The following is a 22,525-nucleotide window of genomic DNA, read 5'->3' as shown; positions in this document are numbered from 1 at the left end:
GAAACCAGAGAACACTACTGAGGAATGGCATTTGGGAGACTGTAGGGCACATGATAAGGAGAAGATAATGGTGGGGAGATGGGCTAGGCTAAGGCCAGATCATGGAGTGTCAGAATGCCAGTAAGGATTCGGGTTCTAGTCAACAGCCACTCGGGAGCCACTGAAGGTTTTGGAGCAGCAGAGGTACATGCAGCAAGTCAGATGATGGACTGGAGGGCGAAGGGGCGGTGGGAGACCCATTCGGGAGTAGTGTCGACCATCCAGGCAAGGGGAACAAAAACAAGCTAGGACAGTGACAGGGAGATGGAAGTGAAAGTAACAAATGTGAGAGATTATGGAGGGAACTCAAAAGGGCTGCGTGTTGGACTGGAACATGGAGAGGAGTGAGCAGGAGTCAAAAGGTGCATCTCATGTTTGACTCTGGAAGGATGGAGACACCATTCACTCAGATAGGGATGACAGGAACAGGCTGGGCAGAGGAAAAGGGGCAGATAAACTTCCTTTGGAAATGGGAGGAATTAGTCTCATTATTCTCAAGCTGAACCAGCAGGAAAATTTTCTTATTATTTGAAGCCCTGCTCAGAGATCCTTCACACTAACTGCTTTCAAGTTGTTCTGGGACCTTTTACCTACTGAAATTGAGAGACACGTTTGTTCTGAGAGACTGGGGGATTCTATCTTTACTTAAGACTCTTTGGTCCTAGAAGGCTATGATGTGGTGTTATTCCATCAAGAATACAGGAAAGCCAAACGTTAGTTTCTTTGTTCAAGGAATTCAAAGCAACGTGGGGAGGGAGAAAGGCAAGAACTTCTGTCCAACTTGGGCAAAAGTTAAAACATCCTACAATTGAATTTGCAGCCATTAACAGCTCAGGACTTGTTGCTCTGATTCTAAAAAGGTGAATTAACAATCAGGGAGGACCTGGTGCTAGACAATGCAGCAGGATAGATTCATTAGATATAGATCCTCCACTCAGAAAGATGGTGTGCTTTCATCCCTTGTTAACCAAAGTGTGGTCCACGGACCAGCAGCATCAGCACCAACAAGAAGCTTACTAGCAATCTCAGGACCTACTCCAGACCAGATGAACCAGAATCTTCATTTTAAGAAGACCTCATGTGACTGACTTATATGCAGTGGTATATACTAAGAGTATGGACTTTGGAACCAGATGCAGCTGGGTTTAAATCTCAGCTTAGCCACTTCCTACTTAGTAGCGCTTAACCTGGATCTGCTTCATGTGTACAGCCAATGACCCTATCCCCTGGTTGGACCTTAGAATAACCTTGAGAGCTTTCAAAAACTCCAGGCCCTGGTCAAACTGCAGACTAATTAAATCAGAATCTCCGGGGGCAGGAACCAGACATGGGTGTTTGAAGGTCTCCGGGTGACTTGAACGTGCATCCAAGGCTGAGAACCACTGACTTCGAAGAGCAAGCGTGGGAACTGGGGCCAGTCTTCGTCTGCACCCCATTATCAGCTATTTCTCATGAGGACTGGGGCTCCTCCACCTCTCGCTAAGCTAGAGTTCCTTTGTGAAATGGACATGACAAATAGAAACTCTTTCAAAAGCTGAGCACTGAGAGTTGACACATGTGAAGCACTTGGCACGATGCATCATGCTCAGTGAATATTTATTACTCATGCAGGTCCCAGCTTCTTTTGCAGAATCTAGGAAGCAACACATAGCTTGAGGTGTCACAAAAATGCCAGTCTGTGAACATGCTCATACCTTCCCCACCAGGGGTGACTTCCAACTACCTGGCCACCAAGAGGTTAATAGATGTCGCCTTAGCTGTTTTTAAATTTCAAGATTCTATTCTTTTTCTACATTAAATTCAAGAATGAGGCAAAGGCAGCCGAACTTTTGCAGAACAGGTGAGAGTGAGGTTCACCCAAAGTGTTCCCAACTGTGGGGCAGGACTAGGGTGGGGAAGGGGCCAGGCCGAACACAGAGCTTTGTCTTTGAACTGTGCTGACACTTTGGGCGACAGGCCCTATACCTCCTCTAATGCCTCCCAGCACTCTCCCTGCCTGGAAATCTCTAGAGTGGGAGTTAGAAAGGCCTCCGGAAAGGCTTACAGGACAACTCTGCTTTTTAGAGCGGCACAAAGGGAAACCAAGGCCCAGGGAGCTGCTAAGGACTTATGCAGGGCCATGTGCAATTGAAGGCCACCAGCAGAAGGGTGTAGAGCGACCCAGTCAGATGTAGAGGAAATAGCCTGGTAGTGAAAAAGGAACTGAATGAAAGGGAAAATAACCACATAATAGTGCTTTGAACCAGAGCTTTATAAATACTTGTGGCTTTAACCTGCCCAGGAGGTAGATAAGCATGTTGCCTTTAGTTTGTCCTCAAATTCAACCTCTCACAAGAGGTTAAGGAACACACCCAAGGTTGGAATTGACACTCAGACCTCCCGACTTCCTGGCTTTGGAGCTGGAAGCTCAGCCTCCACCTCCCTTGTCTATCAGGAAAAACATCTGGGTTATAATGCTTGAGGATGGGATATCAAGGGGAAGTGGTGGAAGTTTGGTTCTTTAAGAAACTTTGAGCAAGACTGCCGAACACCCAGCCAGGAGGCCCCTCCCATGGCCTGAGTCACAAGGCTCAAACATTTCTTCCCTTCTCCTATCTTGGACGCTTCCCTTGTACGACTTTTAGGGAAAGCTATTTGTCTGAGATATTGGATGGGGAGAGAGGTAAGACTTCCAAATGCGTGAACACAGACAGGTAAGAGGGCCTTCCCTTCACACAGACATTTCTGCCTGATCAAACGTGGCTCCCTGTTAGTAGGTGAACGCCTACTTACAGCGAAGAGAGAGGAACAGGCAGGACCACAAGAAGAACAAGCAAAGGGAAGTCATCTTTAAAGGCCAAAAGGTTATATAAAACATAATAAAATACAACTGTTTCCTTTAAAATTTTTAATGGCCAGGAAATGGTATAGAATAACTGCCAAGTCACATAAATTAACTTTTTTGTTAAGTTTGTGATCCCGGAAAGAACACTCTATCAGTCGATGCAAACTGCATGGGAATTTCATCAGTGGGTGTCTGGGCATGTGACTGAGTGTGGGCCATGGACCCATCTTTACATGGTCCAGAAAAAAAGGCGACTGCCATGTTTGGCAGGCTTCAGCTCTCCTTCTATCTCAGGGTTGGGCTCTGGTCTTGCTCTTGAGTGATAGGGATTCTCCGGTAAAGGTCGATCTGTTTTCACTTTGGTGACCTGTGGGGGGGGCGGGGAGGACAGAAGCAAGGCTGAGGTCAGGTGGAACAGTCTGAGACCAAGAACACACCTCCCAGCGTTTCCTCTCTGCTCCTGCTGCCCCAACTACCCCTCTTTTTTCAAGCCCCAGTAAACCACATTTAGACTCATTTGACCTTTGAACAAATATTCAAGAAAGCTTTCTTTGGGGGCATTCCACGTGGTGTAAGTTAGGGATACAGTAGGGAACAAGATACACACTGTCCTCAAGGGGTTCACAGTCTACTGAGGGAGCCACACACGAAAATCAACCAAGACTTCCCAACCAAATTATCACAACTGAGGCATGAACTAAGTGCTGGGACTTAGGATTTAGAGCAAGGACTCTGCACATGTAACCCATCCCGAAGGCCAGGGGCTGGACGATTTCAGAGGGGGTAACCTTTAGCTTCATCTTAAAGGATGCCCATGAGCCAGGCAGGAAGATTAGCAGGAGAAAGACATTCCAAGTAAACAGTACATGTGAACACAGAGAGGCGTATCTTTAGAATGGCCAAAGCAAAGATTGCTTGAATAGTGGTGGGAAATGAAGCACTAAACAAGCACTTGTTAGAAACGATACTGAGCACCTTATTCCATTTCATTTTCACACTCCCATGAGATCATTTTGCAGAGGTTCCCCGTGGCCACCTGCCTAATAGTGGGAAAACTAGTACTCGAAGCTGGATCTGCCTACTACTCCAAAGTCTGTGATTTTAAATAACACACTACACTGGTAGTCAGGGCCAGATGATGAAGGGTACTGAATGACGTGTGAGGTGTTTGATTTTTAATCCAATGGTAATAGGTGCCACTGAAGCAGGGAAGCAATTCAAGCATGTCTGCAGGGTGGAAGGTACAGAAGCTAGATTAGAGAAGGGCAGGACCAGAACTGGGAGAGCCAAGCCAAGAGGCCTGGCAAGATGGTGCAGCACTACACGATGGTAACAGGGAGAGAGATGGAAGGTGGTCACATCCACATCAGCTCTGATGGTCACAAAATCTCCACCAGAAACCCAGCAGAAATTGTTCTCACTTTAAAGATGAGGAAACATGCAGAGAAATGGAAAGACAAGGCCACAGTTATTAACAGTGTTGTTATGTAGTGGTCTGATCTTCAAGCCACTCCATGTGATATGACTGATTAGTCTTCCCATATGCATAAATCCAAAAAAGATTTACTGTGAATGGAGCTTTCAGGAACACAATAGCACAATTATTACTATAGCCACGCCATGAGGCATTATTATCTGTAGTTCACAGGTGAGGACCAGGGAGGCTAACCTGTCCATGATAAAGATACACACTACATGTCAGAGCTGGAGCTGGGACCCAAGTCTTCTGTCTAAAGGTCCAGAGTCGTCGTTTGTTCTTAGAATAGTATTCTCATCTCTCCGCCAAAGAGATCATTAATGGTTCCTTATTGCTTAAAAGAGTTACTCCAAATGCCTCCAGCTGGCATGGTGGCTCCTTTCAGGAATTCAAGGTATGTATGATATAAATCCAGAAAAATGTTTCTCAAACTTAAAGCAATGAACAGACCCCTTAAAAGGACAAATTATTGTGGGAAGAACAAGAAAACAACTTCCTCTTCTGTACCATACCAAAAGAGAAAAGGAGGAGAAGCATGTGGTCAAACTAATTGCTAGGTACACAACCTTGGGCAAGCTACTCAACCCTCAATTCCCCATCTCTCCAATAGAGCTATAAGCTCACAGTGCAATTAGGATACTACACGGTCAGGTGCCCGATATACAGCAGGGGCTCCATAAGTTATTTTCAATGTTAACCTTGCCAGGATGGTGGAATTATGGGTGAGAGAGAGCAACAGCCTAGGAAGGTTGGAAACGTCAAAGGACACTGACACTGAAGCTGAGGGCAGGAGAGTGAGTAGAAACTGGCCAGGGGCACAGGGAGGGAAGAGAAACCTGGTAGAAGCAGAATGCAGCTAAAATTTAGGCCTTATCCAGCTGGTCATCACCTTTCTAAAAAGAGATTGGATTCTGATTTTAAGTATGACTAAAACTGATAATCCTCTTAAAGAAATAAGCTTCTGAAAAGAGGACAATATTTATAGGTTTTTAAAAATGTAAACACAAAAATTCAGGAATCTATATACTTTCTTAACAGCATGATTTGTTAATTCTCCTTTGATCAGAGACAGAAATGAGAAAAGGTGGTTTTCATTAGTGAATGTGTGGGTCCCACCACTTTCCAACACAGAGTTATCAACAATTTAAAGTGATTTATTTGTTCAGGGCAGCAAAAGAAGACATCTGAAGAGAATCAAGCTGGACAAAAAAAAAAAAAACCAACAAAATTGCTAAGTCATTCATCTACTACTGACATCCAGCTTAAGATCCAACTCTCCATAGATACTATATAAAGGGAAGGGAACAAAGGTTAACTACGGACCTATGCACTAGACAGTAGGCTGCAGGTTCACAGAGGCTCTCTAGCTTAATCCTCACAGAAAACTAGGGATGAATTCTGGTCCTGTTTTGTAGATGTGGTAGGAGAGGAAACAGCAATTTGCTCAGGATCCCATAGTGATTCAGTAATACTATCTTCTTCCATTCAAACCTGAGTTTTCCCTCCACACCTTGACACCTATCTGTCCCAGAGGCAATGGATGACAATGAGGCTCAAGAAGCAGGGGTAGGTCAGGGGCGCCTGGGTGGTGCAGTCAGTTAAGTGTCTGACTCTTGATTTCGGCTCAGGTCATGATCTCAGAGTCGTGAGATTGAACCCTGAGTGAGAATCATGAGATTCTCTTCTCCCTCTGCTCCACACCCCGCCCCTCTCTAAAGAAAAAAAAAAAAAAAAGGCAGCAGCAGGGTAGGTCAGCTCACAAAGGACCTTGTAAGTCAGAATACTGCAAACAAGAGCAAGCCCCGAAAAGTTTTAAAAAGAAAGTGATATTTATTTTCCATATAGATTATGCCTATAGTGAAGATGTAATTATAATCCTAAATTCTTCAATTTCAGGTGATACAAGGTCTTCTAAAATCTGAACTGAACCACCCTCCCCTCCCAGACATTCACAGAGCCTAAGGTAAGAACTCCTGTTCAAGATGTGGGGACAGTGAGAGGACTCAAAAACTAATCCAGGAAATGCTTACCTACAGGAACTGATGATTGTATAAAGGGAGAAAGAGTGGGACATGAAGGAAAAAAGACATTCAGGTTTCTGACGTTTCAAGAGATGGTGGTGTCATGACTGAGACAGGAAATATAGGACAAAGAGTAGGAAAACATGCTTTTTAAACTACAGGGATATACTTTTAAAAATCTTAGGTACTGATAAATCTGGCCTGAAGAATCTGGCATACCCTCGATCCTATTTCCTCTCTGAATCCCACGGTAAGTTCAATGCTTTCAACTGCCAGTGCCCCCCCAACACTGTGCTTATCCTCATCTACTCCCTTTTATTCTCCAATTAGCTAATTAAACAAAAACAAACCTGCACAGGCTGGAAGATCTATTTAAAGGAGTATTTCTATTAAATAAACTCCCTTCTGGATTGTGTATAATCACTCCCTCATTAACCTGTTTGGTAAATACAGGTTTCTCCCATCATAACTGTACTCACAGAAGACCCTTTTCTGACCACCTCCTGCCCTTACCCACCCCTTAGTGAGAAGGCGAGACCCCCCAGGAGGAGACTTTTTACCTTGGACAGCTGCCCCAGGTCAGGTCGCACCCAGCCCAGTTTGTCCAGCACACACTCGTCAAACTTAGCCTGCTGTTTGCGACAGCGACGAAACAGCTGCAGGCTGGAATAATCAATGCAGGTCCAATAGTCTGTAAAAGGCTCCGCACAGTGAAGCTTTATCTGCCTGCAAGAGAAGGCAGTGTTAGGGGAGCTCCTTGCAAAATAATGAAAAACAGACAAGTGCGGAAAAGTAAGTATAGACCACAAATACGTAGCCTTGCTTTCTGGAAGGCAGGAGCGTCGATGCTCTGACCTCACTTACAAAACAACTTGGCGATCCTCAGATTGAGAACCAATAAGTAGCAAAAGATTTCTGACGAAGAAGACCTAATTTCTTTATGCAGCAAAACTAAATGAGTTGAAATGCAAAAAGATCGCGGTCTAAGGCACATATATTTTCCATAGAACACTCCTCACTTAGGGCCTATCTATTCTTTCCTTTAGATCCAATTCTAGATTATCAGTTTAGCCAACCTGGAAGAGGCAGCATAATCTGAGATGGGCATGTTGACAAAAGTCAGAGGTGACAGACAATGGCAAAGGAAGAGACAATTATAAAAGGCAAATATACAAACTAACATGCGGAAGATCCTGGGGTCATTCAGTGCAGAGACAAACTACCCTATGCTCCTCAGAGTTCAAAGTCCTCACTCTACTAATGCTCTGAACAAAAACAGATTAATCTGTCATTAAGAAAGTTAAATTATATTTGGTGTTCTCTGTTAAGAAGGTAGCATGTAATTCATTTTGTGACCACCAAAAATGGTTAAAGAAAAAGTAACTTTTGTGTGTAAAAGATAAGCCTCAATTATTTTGCAAAATTCCCCTTCTCTAACCATTCAACCTTGCTGGAGATCCAATAAATGCCAATTCAAGGAAGAATAAAATACCATTACTTAATGTAAAAGACATACATGAGGCACTGGAAGAAATGCATAGCACCCTCCTTCCCCCAATGGACTCATGATTAGGAAGCGCTTACTTGCCACACTCTAAGAATCTAGCTACACTCAACACGGGAATCTTACTTCACACAGCTCAGGAAGAACCTCCGAGATGGGATGGAGGAACTACACAGTGAAAAATCTGCTTTCCATTCCTGCTGGGTTTCCCTCCTAGGAAGCAACCAATGTTCCCAGCTTCTTATGTACCCTTCTGGGGATTCTAGAGTAATCTGTGGGTGGCAGGGTGTGCACAGGAAGGAAGGAGGACTAGCAAAGCCCTACGGAGCTTTTCAGAATTGCCTCCAGCCTCACTAACCAGGATGTCCATGCTACACAAAATTGCACCCACCTCCCTGGAGAAGCACGCTGGTAGTGGGCTACTGCTTCTATCGCCAGTTTTTTATTCCTCCAGCGTGGGACAGTGGAAGGGCGGCTAGCACTGCTGGAGTACTCAGTCTCCGTTCTGGACCCTGTTACCCACACCCAACTATTACCTACTAACGCCTATAAAGAGCAACTTCAGCAGTGAGAAATTCCTCTCATGGAGGCAGCTGGGAACCTCGGGAGCTTGCTTGTGAAATCCAAACATTGCCCACTTAAATGTACTACCTCTGGGCCAAAGTAGAAATGCTTTTCCAAAGTTCTTAGAAAAGTTTTAAAAGGAAACACAAACTTGTTAGCAATTAAACCAATGCAAATTCAAGCAAGAATAAAACATTTTGTACCTATCAAATACTTAAATAATAAGCAATGCTGGCAAGGTACAAAAAGATATCGTGCATAAACTGACCCAACTTTTTTAAAAAGGGCAACTACAGTCGAAGGTCCATAAATAATGTTCAAAGCCTATTTACAGAATAATCTCACTGCTGAGAAAATTATGCCACGGAATTAATTACAAAAAGAAAAAGATCTACACACAAAGGTAATCACTGCAGATTTATCTAAAACAATCAAAAACCGGAATAAAAAATGATGGTGGTTTTTTTGGTTAAGATTTTATTTATTTGACAGAAAGAGAGAGAGAGAGAGACACAATGAGAGAGGGAACACAAGCAGGGGGAGAGGGAGAAGCAGGCTTCCCGCGGAGCAGGGAGCCTGATGTGGGGCTTGATCCCAAGACCCTGGAGTCATGACCTGAGCTGAAGGCAGACACTTAACAACTGAGCCACCCAGGCGTCCTAAAAATGATGTTTAATAACAGGAATTGGTCAGGTAAATTAGGGCTGGTTTACCCTCCGGTGGAATATTGTATAGCCATTAAAAATGACGATCACGAAGACAATCTAGCAATGCGAAAGAATGTTCCCAATAGTTTCAGTGAAAAATGATTTTCAAACCACACACTATGACTTTAAGCACAAAAATGTCTTTGCATATGGACAAAGACAGCAGAAGCAAGAAAGAAGGAAAGCAGCTATTATGTGAAGGAAATCTGATTTTTCCCTCTCCCGTCACTGTAGTGGACATCTGTGGGTTTTGCCTAGCCAGCAGTCAGTCCTCATTCTTCTGTAATGTCCTTCCAATTTCCCTCTGGGGAACAATCCCTCCCTATCTCTCAGCAAAGTGGTTTAGATGAATCTAAGTCTACTCCCCACTTTAGTCCTGAACAGGCACAGCATTTTGTCTCCTGAAACACACCTGATTCAAAGCTATGCATATGAAATCAAGCAGCCAGGCCAACGAGACTCAGTCCAGGGAGCCCTGCTCATACCACTGGACAACTGGCACGGCTGGTCTACGTCTACTAGGCAAGCAGCACAGCAGCGTGGAGTGGCTGGTGGCCACTTCTGCTACAGCAAGGAAAGAGTCTCTGAAAATGAACCTGACAGAGAAAAACAGAACCAGGACATCGGGGGAGGAGAAGAGAGGCAAAAAGATACCAGGTAGTTAAGAAATTATGTAAGCCCTTTGATTCCAGCCCTGCCCAATCCCAGTCCTATTTCTGGACTTTACTGTTACATGAGCCAATTGCCCTCAAGTGGAGCTTCTGTCCCTTTTAATAGAGTCTGTCAAAACATTTCTCTACAATTACAATCTGGATTTTTTTTTTTTTTTACTTGTAGTATCAAGCATAATGGCCTACTTAATACCTTGACTCTGTACACACTTTTCTCTCCATAGTAACTGAGTGTTCTGTAGTAACAGCAATCTAGTGAATACCTGTCAGCAAGCACTGTGCTGAGTTGTTTTATGTACTTTCACAGATTTTCCATAACAATCCTGAATAAGGTAGGTATTATTCTATAATTTGGAAATTAAGGTTCATGGATATTAAAGAACACACCAAATAATAAAAACAAATAACACAAATAACTGCATCATTTACTGTGGGCTTATTCTGGTCTATCTGATTTCAAGGTCTTGCATTTCCTACTAAAACTCTCCTTTCACTTAAATAGCTGGATGTTCACTGGGATACATACACCTAGATGTTTCAGCCCCTCAGCACTGATGTGAAAGATTCGTACCTGAAGAAGTCCAGAGCACACTTGTTTACGAGCTTGCCTTCCTCTAAACACCGCCTGGGGTCTTTCTCTTCCCAGCGGCAGAGCATGAACTCCTTGTTGGGCTTATCACACTGAACTCCATAGTGATGGGCAGCAGCTTTGAGCACCGAAGAACTGACTTTCACCTGGGGAAAGAACAGCGGGCAACAGACCGCAGATTTGTGACCAGGATATCACTTCCTCATCTTCACCTCCTGCTGCTCAAAACAGAGGGAACACAAAGGTAGCACTGGTCTGCCTCCACCACGAAAATTAAAGAAAGGGGGCTGTCATAATAATCCTTTGTGATCTCCACTGCTTTAGAGATCACAAGGCTCTTTCACATGCGTGATTTTCTACACCTTCACAATCATCTCATTAGGTTGACATTAATCTCCCCATTTTAGACATAAGGAAATGGCAACCCTAACAGAACCCTTAGCTCTCTGACAGAGAAAGTGGAGCTCTGAAGGATGATGGAGGGCCCAACTCTGGGGAGCTCTGATGAGTCTCCTTTCCAGGAATAAAAGTGATAGAATAGATAAATTTCCCAGAAGACTACAGAATCACAGAAGATGAGCCCGGAAAGGATCAGTAAGACAGGATCCAGTCCAGAAAGTTATTACTAATAATAAAGTACTAGAATCTTTGAATTTTTTACAATTATGGACTATATCCAAGGTAGCCACCCCATAACTATGTCAGTCTCTCACTTGCCTCCCTGGACATTTTCTTGAGAAACAGTGTAGTTACGGCTCACTCACAGGGGACTGCACATAGACCAGGGCCCCTCTAACTGCTGCTGCAGCAAGGGTCCTGCTGGCCTCCTTTGTGTACTACCTTTTCCTGTGCCCACACCACAACATCTTCATTACTATAACTCAGGACGTTTGTTGTCTGGGAGGACCACCCTCCTCCTCATTCTTCCCGTTCAAAACCACTTTGGCTATTCTTTCAGATGAACCCCCTCATCCAATAATTTGCATTGGAACTACACAAAGCTTAGTCATGTATTAAATTAGAAGGGAACGAGCACGTTTACAATATTGGGTCTCTGCTCAAATTTTATCTCCTCAGAGGATCTTCTTCTGCTGACCTTATAAAAGTTATCATCAATGGTCACTGTGTGTGTGACCACTAGAACATAAGCTCCAAGAGGGTAGGGATTTTTTTCAACAGAGATCCGAGACTAAAGATATCAATTCTCCCTAAATGAAACTATAATTAAATGTCATGTTTACTGTGGCGCGTCAAGCACCCAAAATAGTGTCTAGCACAAGTAGCTAGTGAGTGCTCGTCATGTGCCAGGCACCGGGGATCCAACACTCACAGAAGAGACAAGACTACATGAATTATGCCTTCTCACCAAAATAAATTATGTCCCTCCTCTTATTCAAGTCATTCTTATGTTCTTTGGTTAAAATTATAGTTTCCATCATACAAGAACCTTGTGTGTTTCTGTTTAATTCCGCAGTATTTTAACATTTTTGATACTAGCTTAATAGGATTTTTTTTCTATTAGATTTTCAAATTGGTTACTGCTTGTTTGTACACTGTATCTCTTCTCTAGCCAGATCTTACTGAACTCCTGTGAGCTCTGATATGAAACTAATGAGGATTAAGAGAAAAAAACCTCCATTTACAAGTAAAAACTACCTCCCTTCCTCTCTGATATTTGTATCTTTTTTCCCACTTTTTTTCCTATCTTATTGCTTTGATAGGCATCCTTGCCTTTTTCTAGACTTTAAAGCACAGTTTGGTCCAACGTTTGCTGATGTTATCTGGGATATAGTTCTTAGGATATTCCTCAGTAAGGAAGTTTCCTTCTAATCTGAATTGGCTTTCCTTTACTGTCCTTTTTGGAAAGACTGAAATTTCGGGTTTCTTTTTCATTAATCTGTAAGTTTAGAGCACTAACAGATTTTCCAAAACTCTCCCATTATAGATAGAATAAAATCTAGTCTGCCACAGTGTATTATGCTTTAAGATATTACTGGATTGGATTCATAAATATTTTATTAAGGATTCTTATGTAAGAATAATGTTGTAATTATTTTTATGCTAAAAATTTTATAATTTTATGTTTTAAAGATTTGTTTAGAGAGAGTGTGCATGGAGGGGAAGGGCAGACAGAGTCTCAAGCAGACTCCCCACTGAGTGCGGAGCCCGACACAGGGCTTGATCCCATAACCCTGAGATCACGACCTGAGCTGAAACTAAGAGTCAGACGCTTAACCGAATGTGACACCCAGGTGCCCCTATAATTTTATTTTTTATGAATTTCACATAGCTTAGGTTAAATTATTAATAAAATAAATGGCAAGGAAAGATGAAGATAGTAATTCATCTACACACTACAGGAAGAGGAGAATAAAGTTAGGATGATGTCTACTAACATTACAACTGCTATAATTATCAAAGCAAAGACAAACTTATGATACAAGTGAAATCTGCCATAAGTCTAATAAATTTGCTTAAAATTCTTTATAATAAGAGTTTATTTAAGTTAATTGAGGGGTATACTCTTGCTACCTGTAAAGAGCTGAGAGAATAAAAATCAAGACGGGGCATCTGGGTGGCTCAGTCGGTTAGGCGTCTGACTCTTGAGTTTGGCTCAGGTCATGATCTCAGGGTTGTGGGATCAAGCCCCGTGTCAGGCTCTGCACTGGACGTGGAGCCTGCTTGGCATTCTCTCTCCCTCTCCTTCTGCCCCTCCCCCCTGCACACATGCACTTGTGCTCCCTCTTTTAAAAAAAAAAAAAATCAAGATTCAAACTTTTTAAAGCTTAATATACTTAAAAAACTAAGTTAGCTATATTTACTTCCTTGACAAATGCCTTCAAGGCCTTTAAATGGCTGATTTAATTACTCAAATGCCTTCACAGCTATCGTGTCCAAAAAAGTTATGACATTCCTTGCCTGACTTTCCTACCAATGTAGAGGTCTTATCAAAAATCTAGGCACACCCATGTTGTTGAGCATATGAAATATGCTCTGTCACAGGAAAATAAAAGACAATAGCCACTCACCGAATCTCTTTCCTGGGGAAAGAGATGTGCTCAAGATGACACAGCAGGTCAGTGGCAACTGCAGAATTGGAATTCACAGACTGTGACCTTCAATCAGGCCTTTTTGCGTTACATCACCTTCACAGAGGTGGCAAAGGAATTTGGATGTCACCGTCTCCCCTCACCTGCTTCTTCACGAAGACTGATGAGTTCCAACAGAAACAACATCCTTTCACAGCTGCTTACTGTGAATATCCTCTCAAATTCATTCACTTCCCTTTGTCTCAAAGAACACAAAGTTCCAGCATCTTCCTCATTTACCCTCATAACAGCCTCCCCGCACAGCCGGTCTATACAATCTGCAGGTGTGAAAAGGGAGGCAGGAAAAAGTCTTACAGTCTACAACCAATCCTCCAGTCCTGCTCTCTTCCTTAAACCATGTCTGCACCTCTTTCTACAGTCTTTAATTTATGCTGTGCCTTCCATTTCATTTAATTTATGGAAAACGGGGGATAATCGTACTTATTTGATAGGACTACTGAGAATTTAAATAAGTTAACACATATAAAAATATTAAGAACAGTGACTAGCACATCATAAATATTAACTATTATTTCTACTCAAAATTGTCAATGTGTACAGGGAGTTTCCAGCCTAAGCTTTTGACTGCTTATGTGTTGTAACTCCAGAGTCAACAAGGTGCAAAACGTGTTTAATTTGTCTCTCAAATCTGCTCCCTCTGGCTTCCCCAGCCCCACTGTCAGGTTACAAATCTGACAGACTCTTCAACCCTCCCTGCCTCTGATACCTAAGTCACTGCTAAGTCTGACTTCCAGATAAATCTGTTCTTTCGCTCTGTGAGCAGTCACCAATTATGTTGGGGTCATTAATATCCTCCTCATTATTTCAACAGCCACCAAGACTAATCTCCCTGCTTTTCTTTTCCTCCCTTCAATCCATTCTTCACAGAGCTGCCAGAGTGATCTTCCTAAAAGGCAATTCTTACTGTACTCCACTTAAACAAATTAGCAACAAAGCCCTGGAAGGATTCAGGCTTAACAGCAGAATAAAGCCTAAACTTTTTACGGAGTATTCAAAGCCCTCTGGATCCAGCCTTCTCACCCAAGGCATTTCCAAAAAGGGACTTGCTGCTGTCTCAGAACATTGAACTCACTGTCCCCAGAACCCATCTGTGGGCCCCTGCATTTTCCCATCTCCTTACCTTCGCTCAGATCTAACCCTCGCTTAGAAAGCCCATTACTCCGTCTTGGCCTATAAACGCTATTCTTCAAATGCCATTTAGCCAAGTCTCACATTATGCCCGAGAAGCGCTTTCTCTGTTCCCTTTATAGCCTCAGAGAATTATACAGCTGGAATCACTTCATCTTACAAATAAAATAACTATGTCTGCAAATGCTACAAGTGACTAATCAAGGTAACTGAGCAGTTAGGCCTGGAATTTAGATCCAACTTCAAATCCTGCTCTCTTCTCTTAAACCATGTCTGCCCCTCTTCCATAGCATTTAAACATACTTTGTCTTGTAGTTATTTATGTAATTATCTGTATTTCAATTCAACTGTATGAACGCTAAAGGCAAATTTATTCCACATATAGAATACTTGCAGGAAATTGAACCTCGGATGTTTGCTGAACCAAATTAAAGTTCGCATGAAAAAAACAGCACTCTCAGGCTAACCCAGGTTCACTGTGGGACAAGAAACCAAAGACTGAATACTGGAGGCCCCCACTTAATAAATGTCACTTACTATAAAGTCCCTGAACATAGCAAAAAGTTCTTCATCTGAGGAAAATAATAGTTGCCATTCTCAGAGGCATCTAAGAGTAAGTGAAGTCATGAAAGTAACTTAACTTCCTAACTTCTGGGATATAACTTCCGGCACATAATTTTTAGTGTTGCCCTCCTTCTCCTTTTATGTAGCCTAGTCTTACTACTACCCAGTCCTGCCATGACACTCTTGTGCCTTAAAACCTTCCACCTCTCCCCATCACCTCACTTATAAAGTAAGTCTGGCCTTGGAGAAGTTGCTTCCCAGTCCTACCAGTCTCAGGTACCCCTCTCTCCAGGCTCAGCAACAGCTGAGCTTCCCACCAACCCGAGAGTCACATCAAACAGCACTTACTTGTCTCCCAGACACAAAACATTCTGCTAAGCCTTCTCACTCTTTTCAGCTTTTGCCCATAATACAAGAGTTTAAAAGCATGGGTTTTAAACTCAGACCTGGATTCACAGTCCAGCTCCACCACTTACTAGCTATATGACCTTGGGCAAATGACTTCTACGCCCCAGGCCTGTTTTCGCACCTTTCACATGAAGAGACCAGTAATATCCTACTTCATGGTGCTGCTGGCAGGATTTGATGAATTAATGGATGTGAAGTAATTAATCAGCATCCTGCCTGACATCTAGACAAGGCTTGGTCATATTTGCTATAATCTGTATATACCCTCTCGTCTTCACTTCATAGCACAAACTTCACCATATTGTAACTGCCTTGTTATGTCTGTCTCCCCATTAGATTACAAGCTCTCTGAGGGCAGGGACCATCTCTCTTATTCTCCGGCGTCTGTGTATATGGCAATTATTCAATGATATCTCCTGAAAAATGAATGTCCTATTACCAAACACCCTCCCAGGGCTGTTAGCAACTCCACTCTCCAGTATCATCTCCTTTTGCTTCCCCTTCCTAGCTCCACTCCAACACCATACCGATGAGGCCACCTGGAAGCGACTGTCTTTCTCGCTCGACTATAAAAACCCGGGGTTGTATATTCACTTCGCGGGGAAGTGAATTTAGTGTCCCTGAGTATTAAGGGACATTAAAGTAAAAAGTGGCCCTGACTGGTGCTTAATAAAAGTACCACTATTATTCACGTAAATGACAAGCAAATCGCTGGGGGTCAGAGTGGGGAGGAGAGGAGAATGCTACAGAGCCATTGCATGATGGGGTGGCGGTGAGGCGATTCCCGGAGGTGAGGAGGAGGAGTCCGGGAGCGACCTGTGTCTGTGTTGGGGGTGGGGGAGGCACTGCGTGGGGGGAGCCGGGGCCCACAGTCCAGTGAGACGAAGCAGGGCTGGGCCCAGGCCTGAAAAGCTGCAGCCCTATGCCCCGCTTGCCTGGCTTCCGAACGAGCCTCACCTCCTGCACTTTCAGATCCTCCAGAGTAGGCAGCTCCACTATCCCCGGCATGATGGCGGTAGCCCCAAACCCGAGGAGGCTCCCGCAACCGCGTCGCCCCCGTCTCCTTGAATTCCCCTTTCGACCGCCAAGGGCCACGTCGCGCCTGCGCCTGCGCAGCGGGCCACGCAGGCGCACTGCTCTGCCCAACGGCGAGCCACAGAGCGTGCGCAGTGCCTGGAAGGTCCGCAGGCGCTGGGGGCGGGGCTTCGCGTCGGCCCCGCCCATCTTGGTTGTCCTAGTGAGACGCGACGCACTGAGGCTCCAGGATCGCAAGGGCTGGAAGCTAGAGGCTGACGCCATGGAGTACACAGGGAGCCAATACATTGGGGAATATGTAGACGGGAGGTAAGGGCCTCATCTGATTCACTATGTCTTGAATATCTGTGACTGGGAAGAGACGGCTGCCTTTTTGCCTTTGCAAGGGACTCTGTACCAGACACTTTGACAAACTTTATTCCTTTTAACCTTAAGGACAACACTTCACGTAGGATTGTTTATTCCCATTTTACAGTTCAGGAAAATGAGACCCAGTGAAGTAAAGTGCCTTGCTCAAGGACACATATCAAATAAGCATCAGAGCTGAGATATATTCATTCCATATATACGTGTGTGTTTGCTATCTGCCAGTTTTAGATACGGGGATAAAAATATAAAAAATGTCCAGATCCTTGCTGTCATGGAGCTTACAGTCTAGCTGGTGTATTGCCAATAAGCAAAGAAATGAGAAGATAATTTCAGATAGTGGCTTTGCCTCAATCTTCCCCTCCTCCCAGCAACCCTGTGAGATAGATATCATCCTCATTCTGCAGATGGGAAAAGTGAGGCTCAGAGTAACTGTGTAACTTGCTCAAAGTCACCTGCTTGGCATCGGGCAGATCAGGGATCAAAACCCAGGTCTGACTCTAAAGCTCATGTGTTTTCTACTATGGAGCCCTGCTGCTGAGCTCCTACAGAGGACACATCCAGTTGGGGCAGTCCTTGAAGGCTTTCTGGAGGAGAAAATATTTGAGATGGGCCCTGAAGGTTGGGTTTTAGGTGGGTAGAGATGCAAGGTGAAAATGTTTCCAGGCAGAGGGAACAGCATGAGCAATAGTTCAGAGGACTTACAAGGGGAGGAGCAGGCTGTTCAGTTTGACTGGAATGTTGGATGTGTCTAGAGGAGAGTAAGAACCAGTGCTGTGAGGGTGGCTCTGTGTTCTGGCATAGAGAGATTTGAGTACTGTGCACAATTCTGTGAGTGGGGGAAGCCACTGATAGATAGCTCCTTGGTAGGGCTGGACATTAGGAAATCTAATTTATTTCATTTCTGAATCCCTCTTCATAGCACATATGTCACTCAGTAAATGTTGGCTGAATGAATGAATGAATGAAATTGTATCCTCACTATGGACTGGAGTCTTTATCTCTTTGTTCTTTTTAACTTACTTTTAATTTATAATGAAGGCTTTTTGCCTCAAGTGAATAAAAGGAAAATGGGAGGGAAGGAAAGAGAGAGGAAGAGAAGGGGGAAAAGGAGGGAGAGAAGCAGAGTAGAGATGGGGAGATCAAGTCAGAGCCCAGAGTCGTCCTAGTAAAAGGCAGCAGGACCCTGGACCAAAGCAGAGGCAGGGGGGCTGCAGGAAAGACAAAGATGTAGAAGTTTGGGAATTTTCATTGCCAGGACTTGGCAACTTCTTGGCTCCCGGTCCCACTCAGAGACTGCCTCCAGTCCCAGCACAGTGCCCAGCTCTAGGCTTTGTACCATTTGTGGAAATTGAGAACTCTGAGGAGGCGCTGCTTTGGAGGAAGAGAGGATGAATTTCATTTGGGGTGAGCCGGAGATGTCTGTAGAAGGTCTGAACACTGACATCCAGTTTGCAGTTTAAAAAAGGGGAGCGGAGTCTAACCTCAGAGAAGGGTTTTGATGGAGACAGAAATGGTAGCTGTGATTTCAAGTAAAGACATTTAAAGGAGAAAAGACATTCTGTCACCTCCCATGTCTTGCAGTAGAATAAACACAACATCATGTTTGAGCTCTTACTCTATTTGGGGCATTTTGCTGTTGTTTCATAAGCTACTATTTCATCCAATTATCTCAACTTTGGGGAGGAGTGTTGTCATCATCCCCATTTTACAGATGAGAAACTCAGGCTCAGAGAGGCGAAGGAGCTGGCCCAAGGTCATAGAGACACAGAGGTGGAGCCAGGCCTGGCTCAGGTTTGGTGGCCCCAGGTCTGCATGGCTCAGGAATTGTGCCTTGACCACAGACAGCGCTCTTCTGCTCGGGGCCTGTGCCACAGTGGCAGCTTCCTTCATCCCCTCGGTCAGTTCCCTTTATTCCTTACATAATAGCTGTTTACAGGGCACCTGTTTGCACAGAATCATGATTCTAAGAACTGAGGATGCCAAGGTCTTCCTCTCCAGAACTTTGATTAAATAGGGAATATGAGGAATACAATTACAATGCAAGGCAGAGAGTGCTGAGCGTCCAACAGAAGTTCAAACAAGAGCCTAAAGAAGTTCAGGCTGACTTCCAGCCAGCGGGGGAAGGATAGAGAAGGAATACAGGAATGAAGAAATGAAGGAAAGGATCCTTCTTCAGCACTCACTGGACGTCAGGCCCTTTACTAGGAAAATCAGTATACATTATCTGGGTTGATCTTGGGCCTTAATCTCAGCCATTTCACACATGAAGTAACTGGTCAACTGGTCAAGCTGGTCGTCCGTGGCTTGGACTCCTGTAGAGGCCTGCCTCCCCCTGCATGACAATTCCCACATATTCTGCAATTGCTTAACTGTGCCCCCCACTAGACCATGAGCCCCCTTGATGGCAGGAACAGCATATGCCTTGATCACTGCTATGACCTTGTTGTACCCAGCAGACCAAAAACTCAGCATGTGCGGTAGATGTTGCTATATAGTAGATGCTCTGTAAATATTTGTTGGGAAAAAAGGAAGGAAGGAAGGAAAACAAAAAGGTTTAGGAAGGTCTCCAAGATGATACATCTAGGAAATGGTGAAGAAAGATTCAGGCCTATGGCCTCTGTCTGAATTTCATCGTTTTCCCAATTCTCTACAAGTGGTGTAAAGGACAGGGGTGGGCTGGTCATGGGGGACGCGGAGAACACAGAACCAGCTGCCAGGAAATCTGGCCCAGGTCTCTGCTTCCCAGGGCTTGCTGTGTGGCTTTGAGCACATCCCTCCCAACTCTGGGCCTACCAAGGGCTGTGTTATGGGACGTGTGAACTCCAGGACAGCCTTTAGGTGAGGCGGAAGACAAACCAACAAAACTCTGTGCCCCGTCCCCCACCTTCACCAAAACAGACCCTCTCATTTTGGAGTTTTTGAGGGAAACAAAACAAAAACGTTGTTTTTGAACAGAATATTACTGGGACAGTAAGCTGAGGACCCCGAGGGTGAGGGTCCCACTTGCTCTCTTGTACCAGCTCCAATACCCCAGCTGCTAGTCACAGTCTACGGATTTCCCTTTGTGCTTGCAGGATGGAGGGCGAAGCCGAATACATCCTCCCTACCAAAACAAAATACGTCGGGGAAATGAAGGACGGCATGTTTCATGGCCAAGGAACCCTGTACTTCCCCAGCGGGAGCCGCCATGATGCCATTTGGGAAAAGGGACTGGTCGTGAAGGTGATCAGCCTGAGGAGGGGAGGTTGCAGAGGGCAAAGCCTTGGACAGGAAGAGCCCCCACTGCAGAGCACCCTGACCTCTCCATCTGGTGCCCATCTCCTTCCACTCCCCTGCTGCCCTCCAACCGATCTCCCAGGGCTCTGGAATCTACTCCTCTGGATCCAGAAGGGCCCCTGGAGAGGCCATGATGAGTTTGAATCCTACTGTGCCACTAACTAACTGGGTGACCTTGGGCCCATGACTTCCCCTATAAACTGGGGACAATAGTTGTACCTCATATTGCTCCTGTAACAAATGACTATAAACTCAGTGCCTTCAAACAATAGAAATTTATTACCTTACAGTTCTGGAAGTCAGAAGTCTAAAATAAGTCAGTGGTGTTGCATTCCTTCCAGAGGCTATGGGGGAGATCCATTTCCTTACCTTTTCCATCTTCCAGAAGTTTCCTGCATTCCTTGGCTGGTGGCCAGGCATCAATCTGACCTCTGCTTCTATCATCACATCACCTTCTGTCTGCTTTTGTCATCGTCCTGTCCTCTATCCCTCTGACCCCCCTTGCTTCCCTCTTACAAGGACCCTTGTGGTTATATTGGGCCCACCCAGATAATCCAGGAAAATCTCCCCATTTCAAGGTCCTTCACTCAATCACATCTGCAAAGTACCTTTTGCCATATGAGGTCAACATTTTTGCAGGTTCCAGCAGGTAGATGTGGCTATCTTGGGGAGGACCTTTGTTCAGCCTGCCACAACAGCCCCAGCCACCTCCTGGGATGGTTGTGAGTGTAAATGAGGTGATATCTCTAAGTGCTGTGCTCGGTACCTGGCATAGAGCAGGCACCCAGTGTTAGGTCTTAGCACTACCACCACCACTGCTACTATCATAACCAGTCATCTAACCCATCCAATCCCACCTGGGACTTAGGGGCCATGCATACAATTCAGGGGGTCAGTGGGACCTCCCATTTGATATGCAAAAATTTCTGTGTATCTGGGACTATAGTTCTCTCTGGGGAGAGATCTACAGTTCTCATCGGTTTCACTAATGCCCACCTTAAAAAAGTTGAGGAGCATTCCTTGTTTTACAGCTTGGAGAATCTAAGCCTCAGGAAGGGGATGTGACTTACCCAAGGTCACACAGTGAATTAATAGTATCGGAATTTCCACCTCCGTTTCCTGGTGCCCAGGCCAGTGCGACCTGTATATCCCGGGGATTCCTTCAGCCCTGGGGCAGCTGAAGCGGAATGTACATGTGTGGACAAAGGGCTGTGACCGGTGGCTATGACCTTTTTAGCTATGATTGAATGCTTACTCCATGCCAGGCACTGTGCTAAACGCTTTGCTGGTACTGCCTCATCGAATCAACCCCGTTAAATATATACCGTTAGGAAGCAGTTTTACAAATGAGGAAACCGAGGGCTGGGTCATCTGCCATATTTCGAGTACCAGTCACAGAGCCCAGCCCTCTAGCTGTTCCTTCTAACTGTCACGGCCCCGATAACTGGGAGAGCTTTCACTGCTCTCCTCTGGCAATGAGAAGGTGAAGAAGCCATGTCTTGCCATGATACCCGTCCTTCTTGGGCAGAAGGGCTTCTTCCACCGGCGCGCATGCTCCTTGTCTTCCAGGGCACGTACACCTTCTCGGACGGGCTGCAGTATGACGCCCAGCACTGGCATTACTGTGACAGCTGCGATCGCAGGTTTTACACGGAGATCTGCCATGGCTTGAAGCCTGCAGGTACCGGGCACCCTCCCTTTCCTTCACACCCAGACCGAGAGAGAAACGAAAGGCAGCCTTACATAAGGGGCCGCGGCCCATTTGAGGTCACCCGCAGATCTCCGCCGTACCAGCGGGGGACCACAGGCAGGGCATGCACCGCTCGGTGCCTCGGTTTCTCTCCTGCAAAAGGGGACAATAGCATCATCCACCTCACAAGTCTGTTGTAAGTAAGATCATGCATGGAAAGCGTTTCCAGCAGGGTCTGGAGTGCAGTGGGTGCTCGGTCCATCTGAGCTGTGGAAACTGAGCCGCACCAAAGGAGCATGTGCCCTGTGTACCAGGCTCCGGCTGAGGTTCTGTGTGATGCCTGTCTCACAGAATCTCCAGATGACCCCGTCACGCCTGCCTTTCTGGTCCTATGTGGTAGAGGAGGAAACCGAGGCTCCGGACTCCAGACCGGCTTCCTGGTGGTAGAGCTCCCTGGGGGGCCCAGGTCTTCCTCTCTGTGTCCCCTGTATCATCAGAAATGGTGTTCCGCCACCAATGGTGACATGTGGGCCTAGACTCTGGATTCAG

At 45.1% G+C, this 22,525-nt stretch overlaps 2 protein-coding genes across 3 annotated transcripts in view; one reads left to right on the top strand and one right to left on the bottom strand.

Annotated features, from left to right (window-relative positions):
* Window positions 1-2,911: 2,911 nt before the first annotated feature.
* On the bottom strand, window positions 2,912-16,719 carry NDUFA8 (NADH:ubiquinone oxidoreductase subunit A8). The gene is made up of 4 exons (XM_025888346.2): window positions 16,564-16,719; window positions 10,379-10,542; window positions 6,922-7,087; window positions 2,912-3,230 (listed from the first exon to the last, which is right to left on the bottom strand). Exons 1-4 carry the CDS (start codon window positions 16,612-16,614, stop codon window positions 3,093-3,095), a joined length of 519 nt encoding a protein of 172 aa, XP_025744131.1. The 5' UTR covers window positions 16,615-16,719; the 3' UTR covers window positions 2,912-3,092.
* Window positions 16,720-16,839: 120 nt separating this feature from the next.
* The window catches only part of MORN5 (MORN repeat containing 5), a 29,292-nt gene continuing 23,606 nt past the window's right edge, over window positions 16,840-22,525 (top strand). Inside the window, exons 1-3 of one of the 2 annotated variants that reach the window (XM_073905786.1) lie at window positions 16,840-16,950; window positions 20,085-20,232; window positions 21,856-21,967. In XM_073905786.1, coding sequence (XP_073761887.1) covers window positions 16,904-16,950; window positions 20,085-20,232; window positions 21,856-21,967 — 307 coding nt within the window. In that variant the 5' untranslated portion in view covers window positions 16,840-16,903. The remainder of the gene's footprint in view (window positions 16,951-20,084; window positions 20,233-21,855; window positions 21,968-22,525) is intronic. The other variant, XM_025888690.2, reaches the window with a different exon arrangement.

This window comes from Callorhinus ursinus, unplaced genomic scaffold (genome assembly GCF_003265705.2).
Source record: "Callorhinus ursinus isolate GAN/ISIS: 27379988/994484 unplaced genomic scaffold, GSC_fseal_2.0 scaffold24, whole genome shotgun sequence".
NCBI classification, from domain to species: Eukaryota; Metazoa; Chordata; class Mammalia; order Carnivora; family Otariidae; genus Callorhinus; species Callorhinus ursinus.
This window is presented reverse-complemented; position numbering and strand designations above follow the sequence as displayed.